Consider the following 14,200-nt stretch of genomic DNA (forward strand, 5'->3'; position numbering starts at 1 on the left):
AAATAACCTGGTATGTTTAATTCCCAGGCATTGTCACCCTGCAGCCATGTTTCTGTAATGGCCACAAGATCATACCCATATATAGTTATTTGTGCCATTAACTCGTCTATTTTGTTACGAATGCTACGTGCATTCAGATAGAGAACTTTCAAATATGTTTTGTGACACTTAGTTCCTGCTTTTGCCCTTTTTATTACTTTACCTTTTACTCCATCCCTTCTGCCCCTTCCTGACACGCTCTGGTTTTTAATTTCCCCACTGCTACCCAAGTCTATGACCTTCTCTGTTGTCATTTTTATTATTTGCTCTCTAGGAACCTCCCCCCCACTAGTTAGTTTAAAGCCCTCTCTACAACCCTAGTTATATGATCCGCCAGGACTCTAGTCCCAGCACTGGCCAAGTGAAGCCCGTCCCAACGGAACAGCTCCCTCCTGCCCCAGTACTGGTGCCAGTGTCCCAGGAAGCAAAACCCATTTCTCCCACACCAGTCTTTGAGCCACGCATTTAACACTCTAATTTTATTTGTCCTAGCCAAATTCGCTCGTGGCTCAGGTAATAATCCAGAGATTATTACCCTTGAGGTTCTGTTTTTTAATTTGACCCCTAGCTGCTCATACTCCTTCAACAGAACCGGCTTCCTAGTCCTATCTATGTCGTTTGTACCAACATGGACCACGACAACTGGATCCACCCCCTCCCACTGCAAGTTTCTTTCCAGCCCAGAGGAGATGTCCTTAACCCTGGCACCGGGTAGGCAACACAGCCTTCGGGACTCTCGCTCTCGGCTGCAGAGAACTCTATCTATCCCCCTAATAATACTATCCCCTACCACTACAACATTTCTATTTACTCCCCCCCTCTTGAATGGCCCCCCGTTCCACGGTGCTGTGGCCAGGGTGCTCATCCTCCCTGCAGTCCCTGCTCCCGTCCCCACAGGGAGTAAGAACCTCGAACCTGTTGGACAAGAGCAAGGGCTGCGGCTCCTCCAACACTACCTCCTGGATCCCCGTACCTGCCTCACTCGTAGTCACACCGTCCTGTCCCTGACCATGGGCTACATCTGAATTAATTAACTTCATAGGTGTGACCACCTCCTGATACATAGAGTCCAGGTACTTCTCCCCCTCCCTGATGTGTCGCAGTGTCTGAAGCTCAGACTCCAGCTCATCAACACGGAGGTGGAGTTCCTGTAGCAGCAGACACTTGTCACAGACGTAATCACCGTGAGCCTGAATGGGGTCCACCGGCTCCCACATCTCGCAACAGTAACACATCACCTGCTCCATTCTATGTAATTAATTAAAATTTTTATTGTTAGTTATGGACACCCTCTGCCCGATTTTAGATGCTAGTATCCCCTTTAATTAATTGGATGTAAATTAAGTCAATCCCTCTAATTACACCAGTTAAATGGTTTACCAACAGTCACTCTGCACCAGAAAGGCCTAATTAACTACAACCCACAGAGTTAAAGCTTGAAAAGAGCACCTAACACCCCACTTACCCTAACTCACAGCACTCTCTGCTGACTCGCACTCAGTGCTTGCTCGCACTAGCACTGGTCTTTTTATACTGTTTGTTTGTTTACAGCCAAATGTGTCACCCCTGTTAATTGGTTAGAAAACTGGTTTCCACTGCCTGCTGTGCCAATTTACTCCTCCTGCAGTGTAACCTTGTTTTACTCTTCTTAAACCAACAGAATCCCAAATATTTAACTTTTCCCCTTTTACTTAAACTGCTTAAGTAATCTTATCAAGAATGATTTAAAGAGAAATAACAATTAAAGAACTCTCACACTTACCCAAACTCACAGCACTCTCTGCTGACTCGCACTGGCGAAAACCCTGGAGAAATGCGGAAGCAGCCTTTTGCACTGTATCTCCAGGGTTTCTGCTGAGGTTGTGGTGGGAGATCGAGGAACCCCATGAAAATTCTACACTAGAATGTCCAAAATTGCACTCAATGGTCCTGAAATTCCGTTCCCTGCGGGTGTGTACGCACTGTGTACTCACCCGTAGGGAAACCGGAACTTCCGTTCTTCCAAGAAAGGGCTTCGCAGGTCAAACACCTGTGCCGGATGGGCAGCGTGTACGGCTGCAACTTCTGTTTTTTTCAACAGTTGCTTCAGTCCAGCTAAGTCTGAAACAGCTGTGCCTGGAAAAGCAGGCGCAAGGCCTGCTTTTAACAAGGTAAGTGGTGAAGAAAGTAAAAGAGAATTTTTTTTTCCACTGATTTATTTTAAAATACTTTAAAGAAAGGTAAGTTTATTTTTAGCCCTGTTAAAAACTTTAATTATTTTTTTCAAAAATTTAAATTTTTGTTTAAAATAGTTAATTTATGTAATTATAGTCATTTTAAAAATGTGATTTTAAAAAAAAATTATTTGAAGTTTTACTTATGTTTTGGGGCTGATCTCTATTCATAGATTTGACAGGTCTTCCTGTCAAATCTATGAATGGAGATTCCGTGCTCTGATTGGCTCCCCATGTGCCACGTGATCCCAGGGACGCTGCGAACTAGCTGTGCCCCTGGGTAACGTGTGCCCTGCACACCGGCAGTTTGAGGAGGCACATAAACGGAATTCTGTGCCTCCCGGGAGCCCTCCGGTCCAGGCGCAGATTTTTCAGGATCGCAGTCCTCTGCCCACGGGAGGGCTGCGAATGGAATTTCTGGGCCTATATTACAAATGTGGTCTCACCATCTATACAAGATTTTAAAATATTGATTCTACTTCTAATCAACTGCCCTTGAGATGCAGATGTTCTCAAAATCCACCTCATTTGTTGCCATTTAATTAACCTTAAAAGAGGCTGGAGTTTACTTGCTTCATATTGCATTTTTGATACCTGTGCCATTTTCCTAGGCACCAATCTGACATCAAAGTGCAGTATTCTCAACCTTTAAAAGTCACATTACTGTACAGTCAGCAGTATTCTGTAGATTTAGGTATGCATGCTCTGTCTTAACTTCTATAACATCACAGCAGTGCTAAGGAGTAGTAAAAATATGGGCCTAGAAATTCAGTTTGGGGCGGCCAGCTCGCTTGCGCCCAGAAAGTACCGCTGCGTGCGGAGCCACTTGCGCCCGCCGGAAATTCAGTTTCAGCGCCCCAACTCTAAGGCGGCCGCTATTCAAGGGTTTCGGCGCCCCCGCTTGGGGCGCTGAAACTGAATATCGGCGCGCCAAGTGCCGCAGCGCCACCCGCTGCGGAGCGGCAGGCTGCGGTACTGCAGGCCTTCCTCCCTCTCTTAAGGGGGAGGTGCCTGCAACAGCGAGATCGCCGCTCGCTAGTGCCGGCAAATGAGCCCGGCACCACGGAGAAGTGCCGGGCTCCCGGAAAACAGCCGGCAATGCCGCGGGGGTGGGGGGGTGGTGGAGGAGGCCGGGGAAGGAGGTGCGGGCAGGCGGCCGCCGAAAAAGCGGCCGACCGCACCTCCGCCTTAACTCGCCCCACTAACGCTACAGGACGGCCCCGTTTTCTGATCGCTGTTTGCGGCCGCTGCGGAAGAGGCAGCCGCAACTAAATATGGCGGTCGGGGCGGTAGCGGGGCACTGCGCACACCGATGACGTCATCGGTGGCGGCGCAGCGCTACTGGCTAACGCCGCCATTACCGCAGCGCTGAATATCAGCGAAAGCTCAGCAAGTGGCGCAAAAGCCCTCTTTGGGCGAAAACTGGGCGCAAAGCCTACTGAATTTCTAGCCCATGGTTTCTTGCTTATATCGCGGTAAAACAGACCTGCCGTTGCATCTCTTGGTACATTACAAAGGTGGTATGTCTGATATGAATATTCCATAACTTTCTGTTTTACTGTGCAAATTATAAGTAGGAAGGGTGGGAGGTGAAGCAGTTAAAGATTGGCCTGCCTGTATAGTTTGGTATAGAATCTATGCTGTATGGTATCTTAGTGCTAAAGAAGATATGGTAGATTTCCCTTTTGGGTATAGCATACCCGAGTTGGGATACACACGTGAGGAAAGATGCCTTTGTATTTTCTGGCCCGGACCAATTTGCATGGCCCAGGTCTGACTCGGGCCTGCCCCTTGACAGGCTACGGCTACGCTCCTTGTCACCAGCATCGGGGCCTTCTGGATGCTGCTTTATTATTTTAATCTCTCCCTCCATGTAAACTCCCCAACCCATATTCATGGCCACCCCCTCGACCTTGTCATCTCTCGTGGCCCCGCTACTCCCATTGCAGATAAGGCCATCTCCTGACCACTTCCTAGTATTGCTCCCCCCCCACCCTACTTCTGTGTCCGCCTCTGGGAAAAAAAAACTCTCCCAACTCTCTTAGAACTGCACTTATGACATCCCAACTGTCCGGCCTTTGGCCTTCCATTCATTACAACAGTAACTACACTCCAAAAGTACTTCGTTGGCTGTAAAGTGCTTCGAGACGTCCGGTGGCCGTGAAAGACGCTATATAAATGCAAGTCTTTCTTTCTTTAATGATTATGCTGGGCCTTCATCTACCCATCTGGAAATGCCATGGAAATCCTGCTGTAATAGTAGGGAAGGGCACCTGGGAACTAGGCATTCTCCAGGCACAAGGAAGTGGAAGATCTCTCTTTATACAGTATGTGTTAGAAAGTGGTGGCAGGACAACACACTGCTCCACAATGGTAGTGAGATACAAGTTAGATCCCCATGCCACTTAGTTTCTAATTGCTGCTATACAAAGCCTTCCTTATGAAGGGCAGAAAAGACCAGAGGAAATACATTACTGGGCCTATTGGTGCATCTCCTAGCAGCTAGCTCAAGAGTGGTGTATGTAGAGGGATGGGAGTAGGCTCCTTGCAGCAGGAGGTGCATGACTCAGCACATTTTCATTTGTCATCTAATAAGTAAGAATAATGAGAGGCAGCCAATCACAACCTGATGTGCCTTTTTCTCTTCAAAATAATTTAAACATTGATTGTTGAACAGTATGAAAATCGAAATGAATGCAATTGTATGTTGCCATTTCTTGACCATCTCTTTCAGATTGCAGCTGTATTGACTTTGCCGTTTGATGTGGTGAAAACCCACAGACAGATTGAACTTGGAGAGCTGAGCATGGTGGGTATGTAATTTTTAGATTTTTGTTTGAAACTATGCAGTGATCCAAATTTATGAATGTATGTGGTAAGTGCTCACCTACACTTCACATCTAAGGGTAGACTTTCTGACAGTCTTCACCAGTTATGAATCATGGAATTATAGAATGATACAACACAGAAGGAGGCCATTCGGCCCATTGGCCTGTGCCAGCTCTTTGAAAGAGCTATCCAATGAAGTTGAGAATTGTGGAAATGGGTCAGGATATTGGGCAAAAAGCCCTTCGGCCTGTTTCTTGCGCGACTCCTACTTCCCAGTACTTTCTAGCCAGGGAATTTTTTTTTGAGTGCAGAGGCCTCTTGAATGAATTCGCAGGAGCCACATTCTGCACTGTCAAAGCCTGTACTAGTAAAGTTGTGTGCCATTATTTGTAACTAGTTTAGAGTCTTGGCTTTATGCTTTTGGTATTGCTTTTTCTGCATTTTTGTTGCTTTTATTTTTGGCTTCAGTTTTTCCCATTTAAAAAAAAAAAAAAAGTGCCCCTGCATTTTCCATCTCTGGCTTTTTGGGAGTTGCAACTAAAATTCAGAAAATAGGCATTCCTCTCTTTCTGGTTGTTTTGGCGGCAGGTCTGAGGATAGATCAGAGGCAGGTTCACTTACACTAGCGGTGGACTGCTTGATGCCACCATTACCCAACCAAGCCAAGCTCTCCTTTCCATGATGCTGCAAGGTTCATCTCTTGAATTTGACAATTCCAATAGTACAAAATCCACCAGTGAGAATGCAGCACTGAGAATTAATGTTTCCTTTATCCCTTGCTGTTCCACCTATGAAATTAAAAAGGAAATTGGGAAAGCAAAGAGAGGGAATGTAAAAATATTGGCAAGTATAATCAAGGAAAACCCAAAGATGTTTTATAAATACATAAAGAGCAAGAGGATAACTAAAGAAATAGTAGGGCCTATTAGAGACCAAAAAGGAAGCTTGTGTGTGGAGGCAGAAGACGTGGGTATAGTTCTTAATGAATACTTTGCGTCTGTCTTCACAAAAGAGAGGGTCGATGCAGACATTGTAGTTGAGAAGTGTGAAATATTAGATGAGATAAACATAGTGAGAGAGGAAGTATTAAGGAGTTTAACATCTTTGAAAGTATATAAATCGCCAGGCCCGGATGAAATGTATTCCAGGCTATTGAGAGACGCAAGAGAGGAAATAGCGGAGGCTCTGACCATCATTTTTCAATCCTCTCTAGCTACAGGTGTGGTGCTGGAGGACTAACGTTGTACCGTTGTTTAAAAAGGGAGAAAGGGATAGACCGAGTAATTGCAGGCCAGTCAGCCTAACCTCAGTGGTGGGCAAATTGTTGGAAAAAATTCTGAGAGCCAGTATTAATCATCATTTAGAAAGGCACAGATTAATCAAGGACAGTCAGCATGGATTTGTTATGAGAAGGTTGTGTCTGACTAACTTGATTGAATTTTTTGAGGAGGGTTGATGAGGGTAGTGCAGTTGGTGTAATCTACATGGATTTCAGCAAGGCTTTTGACAAGGTCCCACAAGGCAGACTGGTCAGAAAAGTAAAAGCCCATGGGATCCAAGAGAAAGTGGCAAGTTGGATCCAAAATTGGTTCCGTGGCATGAAACAAAGGGTAATGGTCGACAGATGTTTTTGTGACTGGGAAGCTGTTTCCAGTGGGGTTCTGCAGAGCTCAGTACGAGGTCCCTTTTTGTGATATACATCAATGATTTAGACTTCAAAGTAGGGGGCATGATTAAGAAGTTTGAAGATGATACAAAAATTGGCCGTGAGGAAGATATCAATGGACTGGTCAGGTGGGCAGAAAAGGAGCAAATGGAATTCAGTCCAGAGGTAATGGATTTGGGGAGGGCTAACAAGACATGGGAATACACAATAAATGGTAGGATACTGAGAAGTGTAGAGGAACAGAGGGACCTTGGAGTGCATGTCCACAGATCCCTGAAGGTGTAGCAGGACAGGTAGATAAGGTGGTTAAGAAGGCAAGGACTGGTTGGGCCGAATGGCCTGTTTCTGTGCCGTATAGCCTATGTAATCCTATGCATAAGGGATACTTTCCTTTATTAGCCGAGACATAGATTATAAGAGCAGGGAGGTTATTCTAGAACTGTATAACACACTAGTTAGGCCACAACTAAAGTACTGCATACAGTTCTGGTCACCATATTACAGGAAAGATGTGATTGCGGTAGAGGGGGTACAGAGGAGATTTACGAGGATGTTGCCAGGACTGGAGAATTATAGCTATGAGGAAAGATTGGATAGGCTGGGGATGTTTTCTTTGGAACTGAGGGAAGATTTGATTGAGGTGTATTAAATTGAGGGGCTTAGATAGTGGAGAGGGCAATAACTAGGGGGCATAAATTTAAAGTAATTGGTAGAAGGATTAGAGGGGAGTTGAGGAGAACTTCTTTCACCCAGAGGGTGGTGGGGGTCTGGAACTCACTGCCTGAAAGGGTGGTAGAGACAGAAACCCTCACCGCATTTAAAAAGTACTTGGATATGCACACGACGTGCCATAACCTACAAGACTATGGACCAAAAGCTGGAAAGTGGGATTAGGCTGGATAGCTCTTTTGCGGCCGCCACAGATACGATGGGTCGGATGGCCTCCTTCTGTGCCGTAAATTTCTATGAATCGGGAGATAGAAAGAGGAGAGCAACAAACTAGTGCTGGACAGCAATGCAGAGAAATAATGCACCATTTCTACCAGAAGATGGTGGTGCAAGTATATCAATAGTAGCAGCTTGAGGGAACTGGAGAGCTGCTCAAGAAACTGCAAACACAGCAGGCATTTCCCCACAATTAGCAATGAAATGAATAAACAGTTGGTCTTGGTAAATTTTTGGTGGTTTTGGGTCAGAGAGAAATGTTGGCTAGGACACCAGGAGAGCTCCAATTCTTCTTCAAAATAGTCTCATGGAACCTGAATCACAAGAACAGCCACATAGGCTTTTATCGGAAGGACAACACCTCTAACCATGTAGCTCTCCCTCCTCCTTCTGTCATTCTAGAGGCTCAAGTTGCATACAACAACAACTTGTATTTATATATAGTGCCTTTAACATAGTAAAACGTCCCAAGGTGCTTCACAGGAGCGTTATCAGACAAAATTTGACACAGCCACCTAAGGAGATATTAGGGCAGATGACCACAAGCTGGGTCAGAGAGATAGGTTTTCTTAAAGAAAGAACGACTTGCATTTATATAGTGCCTTTCACGACCACCGGACGTCCCAAAGCGCTTTACAGCCAATGAAGTACTTTTTTTTGAAGTGTTCTCACTGTTGTAATGTAGGAAATGATGCGCCATCAATTACTCAAAAGACTGAAGTTGAGCGAGTAACAACCAGGCTTTTATTAACTAAAGAATGAAGGTCTAGTCTCGAGTGGTCGACCCGTCCAGAATACTAAGGGACTGGGAGGTAGTCACTTATATACCTGGAATAGTGGGAGGAGTCAGCCGAGGCATGTCCAGACCTGTACCTAGTGGAATACACATACAGACACAGACAGGTATGACAGTGGTTTACCACAGGAAACGCGGCAGCCAATTTGCACACAGCAAGCTCCCACAAACTGCAATGTGATAATGGCCAGATAAACTGTTTTTAAATGTTGATTGAGGGATAAATATACTCGCCAGGATACGGGGGGGGGGGAGATAACTCGCCTGCTCTTCTTCGAAATAGTACCATGGGATCTTTTACGTCCACCTAAAAGAGCGGACGAGGCCTCAGTTTAACATCCGAGAGTCAACACCTCCGACAGTGCAGCACTCCCTCAGTACTGCAATGGAGTGTCAGCCTAGATTTTTGTGCACAAGTCTCTGGAGTGGGACTTGAAACCGCAACCTTCAAGTCCCTAAACTCAACAGACAAGGGTGCTACCAACTGAGCCATGGCTGACACTTAGAGAATGGAGAGGCAGAGAGGTGGATAGGTTTAGGGAGGGAATTCCAGAGCTTAGAGCCTAGGCAGCCGAAGGCACGGCCGCCAATAGTGGAGTGATTAAAATCGGGGATGCTCGAGGCCAGAATTGGAGGAGCACAGATATTTCGGAGGGTTGTAGGGCTGGAGGAGATTAGAGATAGGGTGGGGCGAGGCCATGGAGGGATTTAAAAACCAGGATGAGAAGTGTGGGGCAGCATGTAGATTGTAAATAGGAGGGGTCCAAGGATAAATCCTTGGGGGACACCGGAGGTAACAGTGCGGGAGCAGGAAGAGAAGCTATTGCAGGTGATTCTCTGACTATGACTGGATAGATGAGAATGGAAGCAGGCGAGTGCAGTCCCACCCAGCTCGATGACAGTGGAGAGGCAATGGAGGAGGAGGGTGTGGTCAGCCGTGTCAGAGGCTGCAGACAGGTCAAGAGGGACGAGGAGGGATAGTTTACCTTTGATAACAGCCATTTCAGTACTGTGGTGGGGCACAAACCTGATTTGGAGGGATTCAAACATGGAGTTTGGGAAAGATGGGAATGGATTTGGAAGGCGACAACACATTCAAGGACTTGAGAGGAAAGGGAGGTTGAAGATGGAGTAGTAGTTTGCAAGGACGGCGGAGTCGAGGGGTGATGACAGTACCTGCGGAGAGAGAACTGTTAACGATATCAGCTAACATGGGAGCCAAGAAGGGAAATTGGGTGGCCAGCAGTTTAGTGGGAATAGGGTCGAGTGAACAGGAGGTGGGTCTCATGGACAACATGAGCTTGGAGATGGGAGAGAAACTAGAGAAAGATGCGAGTTCAGGGCAAGGACAGGGAGGAACCTTCGAGGAAGTCTGGCCTGGTGGGCTGGGGAAGGGAGGGATGGAAGCGGCAGAGCAGCTGATCGGATGGTCTCAATCGCAGTGACAAGGAAGTCCAGGAGTTCCTCACACTTGTTGGAGGTGAGGGCGGAGGAGACACGGGAGAGGAGTTTAAGAAGACGGTTTGCAGTAAAGAGAAGCCGGGGGTTATCTTTACAGTCCAGGATGATCCTGGAATAGAGAGCAGTTTTAGCAGATGGGAGCAGGACCCGATTGTGTTTTATGTGGTCCAGCCAGATTTGGCGGTGAATGGTTGAACTAGTTGTCCGCCATATCCGTTCAAGTCTGCGTCCCTTGGACTTGAGGGAGCGGAGATGAGAGCCGTACCGGGGGAACAACCAGGGGAGATGCGGGCCCCAGGGTGAGAGAGGGTAATGGTTTTAATAGGGACTAGGGCATCAAAGGTGGAGGTGAGGGTGTGGTTGAGTAGATCAGTAGCTGCAGAAATGTCAGGGTGAATGGAGGGCCAAAGGCTAGACTGTTGGGATTTTGAACGTGCAGTTGTAAGTGAATTGGGGGAGAGTTTTTTTCCAGGAGCGGACACAGGAGGAAGTAGGGTTGGAAGGGGTCAGAGATGGCTTTGTCTGTGATTGACACAATAGGAGTAGCGAGGCCACATTAGCTGGTACGGTTAAGGGGGTGGCTGTGAACAATATTTACCCCTAAAACCTTTTGGGGTGCGCAACCCGTTCACATTTTTGTGCATGTGCGAAATTTAATATTGAAAAAGTCGGTCAAAAGGAGGATAAGATGCCAGAGGAGTAGGGGGATAGACTAAGATGTGATATGGTGACAAGAGCCAAACCACCACTGCGACGGTCTGGGCGGGGCAAGTGGTGGAAGATGGTGAGGGTTGAAATCTCAGCCGTCTAACCTGAAGGCGTGCTACCAACTGAGTCAAGCTGATGTGCTTATTGGCAAGACCCTTCAACCTCATACATGGAGACTCCACTACCAGTACCCCTACAATGGCTTTCAAAGAACCCACTATTGTGGGGTTTCTATTTTCTTATAACTGGGACAGTTACTTTCCTATCTACAAAATAGCAAATCTGCAACAAGAAGAAATCATTGTCAAATTGATGCAGTGCAATCATAAGAGCTTCTGTGATTACCTTTTCCAGAATCACAAAAAAGAAACCTCTCCTCCACATGGAAAATAATGCAGAGAGTTGTGAATGAATCTGGGTTTGGAGGTTTATTTGTTGGTAAGTAAGACCACCTATGTACCTAGCACACAACAAACTAGAATTTTGTGTAAATGAAGTATCCGCTTGCAGTGTGATTGTATAGTACATTTCAGCATTGGGAGATAAATTCCTGTCATGTTTTATTTTTGGCTGTTGAAAAAAAGTGACTTCTAATTCTCAGTATTGTTTTTCCTTTCAGCAGTCACTTTAAATTTTTTGTAGTCAGTCCATGGTCAATTTCAGTGCAAGAACTTGAACCAGTCTCATTTAATGATATTTAGGCAATTTCTAGTATAAAATAGAGTCCAGCAGCTTCTGTTTGCCTCTCTGCAACCCAATCAAAATAGGCACAAAACTCTGTTTGCATATCCAACCTCTCGGTAACATTTTCCAGCAACAGTTTCCCCAAGCCTCAGTGCCCTAATCAGACATCTCCCACCAGCATCATGGAAAGGCCTATGCAGTTTTCAGTGTGTCAGTTGACTTGATGTTCTAAGCATTCAAGTCCAATTGCCACATACCGGGTTTCCTCATCACTAACTGAGACATACCCACCATGAAGCTGGCTGCTCCTCCAGGGTGCCAATCAAAAGGGTGGTCTAAGCTGGAGCCTTCCCTCCTTGCAGCAATGTCCTCTTTTTTTGCCACAGATTAACCCCACAATTTGATGCTACATTTTATACATGAGCTGAAGGAAGGCCTTATATTACATCTGTAGGAGTTCCAAACAATGAAGGAGGACTGCTTGGACATGTGCCTTATATGCTGCAAGTATAACCTGCCTCAGCACTTTGCTGTCATTGAGAGATGCAGGAGATCATAGTCTCCTTTGTTGTTTCTTAACATAGTCCCAACAGACTGTCCCAGCTAAAACTGGCATCCTCCCAAACCCACGTGTACTGATGAGAATCAATTGATGAAGCTGCCACTTGTATTTTCTAATCATTAATACCTTCAAAATTCTCTTGTCATGCAGAGTTATAAATTTGAACTTTTTTATTTTTAGAACGTTTATTAGCCTGATTAAATAATGCTACTGCAGTTTCAAACTAAATTAGTAGAGATTTGTTTCTTAGTGTGCATAAAATAGTAGATAAGTGAGAGTATCTGTCTTCTGGATCTAAATGTTGTTCCTGCCTTATCCCCCAGGTTTGTTGCCACGATTAATGAAGGTAGCACCAGCTTGTGCTATTATGATCAGTTCCTATGAATATGGCAAATCCTTTTTTCGTAAAATAAACGAAGAGCGGGAGCTAAAAAAAAGCTGAAAGTCAGACATCAGCTGAGAAAATCCACACGGGCTGAGTTTGAAGAAGAAACCAAACATGGGGACTCTTCTTGCCAAATTTTGTACCTAAATTATAGACAAAAACTTCAAACTATGCCTACCCATTATTACACAAAGAGACCTTGGAACATCAAATGTCTAGCGAACGGACACATATTACTACTGTAGTAGGATACCTTGCCAAACTCTGTTTCCACAGTCCAGTCATAATGACATGAAAGGTATAGAAATAATTAATTCATGTGAAGGAATAATAGGAACAATTTACCTATTTGTAAAGTTAGTAGAACTACACCAACAAAGGTTCAAAACCTAAAGGAGGTAAGAAATAGATGTTGAAGTTGTATTGCATCATAATTAGATGTTTAAAATGCAGCTATAGAAATTTAAAGTGCAATACTAACATACAAAATTACCTATCCTACTAATATATATATATATGTAGACAATGAAATCTGCTGCCAGTGCAGACGATAAACAAAGATGGGCTGGGCAGATTGTTGTGGTTTGTTATGTTTATCTGAACAGTCAATTTATTGTAATGAAGTTTATTTCCTGAAGCCAGAATTCAGTAAATCTTAATTTGTGGAATTTTGGGTTTTTTTATGTTGACAAAATGTGATTTCTTGATGTCATAAAATCTGCCTTTATTTTTTTTAAATAAACAAACACTGCACATCTTATTGTCTTTTTTGGTCTATTGATGTGCAGTACTGTGGTGCACTGTGTGTATTTTATCCAAGGGTGATAATTTTTATCCTTTTCCCACAAGTAACTTATCTTTTCCCCTCTCCCCAAAAGCAGTTCATTCTAGCTAACAGAACAATTATTGGTGCATAGCATTTTCACTTTTTCTAGGAGTAAGAGAGCTACCTGTAGTGAACAGACCTGGGTGTGATCTTGCTTTAACTGAGTTGTCAGTGAGGGGTGGGGAAAGGGTAACAATGCTCTTGTAGCTTGTGTGGCTGCCCTCTTCTGCTTCTAATACTTGCTGGCTGAGGTCAGCCTGAAGGGGTGATTCTCACAACTGTTGCAAGATTTAACCTGCACTTTTTAAGGACTGAGCAGTTTGAATACCTGCAGCAAAGCCTTGGACGGTGTGTTTCCTAGTGTTATTGAGGCTGATAGGCAAAAGGCACTAGTCTGGTGCAAACTGACATATGAAAAGGAAAAATTTACTTCATATACTGAAAGCAGCATTTTATTTCATATATTAGCCACTGTAGAAAGTAGCAAAGACAGACCTTCCTTTTGTTCTTTCCTCCCTTTCCCTGCCCCACACTTGCTTAAAAATCTGTTTCTTCTCTAACTTTTTCCAGTTCTGACAACAACAACTTGTATTTTTATAGCGCCTTTAACGTAGTAAAACGTTCCGTGGCGCTGCACAGGAGTATTAAAAGACAAAAAATTTGACACCGAGCCACATAAGGAGGCGGACAGGTTTAGGCAGGAAATTCCAGAGCTTGGGGCCTAGGCAACAAGGCACGGCCACCAGTGTGGTTGAGCAACTAAAATCAGGGATGCTCAAGAGGGCAGAATTAGAGCGTAGCTAGCTCGGGCGGGGGGTTGTGGGGCTGAAGGAGATTAGAGATAGGAAGGGGCGAGGCCATAGAGGGATTTGAAATCAAGGATGAAATTGAGGCGCTGCTTAACCAGGAGCCAATGTAGGTCACCAAGCACAGGGGTGATGGGCAAACCGGACTTGGTGCGAGTTAGGACACGGGCAACTGAGTTTCGGATGACCTCAAGTTTACGTAGGTGGAATGTGGGAGGCCAGCCAGGAGTGCGTTGGAATAGTCAAGTCTAGAGGTAACAAAGGCATGAATGAGGGTTTC

The 14,200-nt window shown here is 45.1% G+C and overlaps 1 protein-coding gene across 2 annotated transcripts in view; it reads left to right on the forward strand.

Annotated features, from left to right (window-relative positions):
• The window catches only part of LOC147117156 (mitochondrial glutathione transporter SLC25A40-like), a 114,626-nt gene extending 101,580 nt beyond the window's left edge, over positions 1-13,046 (forward strand). Inside the window, exons 9-11 of one of the 2 annotated variants that reach the window (XM_085987905.1) lie at positions 4,987-5,061; positions 11,012-11,095; positions 12,227-12,344. In XM_085987905.1, the coding sequence (XP_085844031.1) occupies positions 4,987-5,061; positions 11,012-11,050 (114 nt within the window). In that variant the 3' untranslated portion in view covers positions 11,051-11,095; positions 12,227-12,344. Of the gene's footprint in view, positions 1-4,986; positions 5,066-11,011; positions 11,096-12,226 lie in introns of both variants that reach the window. The other variant, XM_085987903.1, reaches the window with a different exon arrangement.
• The last annotated feature ends 1,154 nt before the right edge of the window (positions 13,047-14,200 follow it).

Source organism: Somniosus microcephalus, chromosome 5 (assembly GCF_052327205.1).
Source record: "Somniosus microcephalus isolate GS21.2 chromosome 5, FLI_Smic_1.0, whole genome shotgun sequence".
NCBI classification, from domain to species: Eukaryota; Metazoa; Chordata; class Chondrichthyes; order Squaliformes; family Somniosidae; genus Somniosus; species Somniosus microcephalus.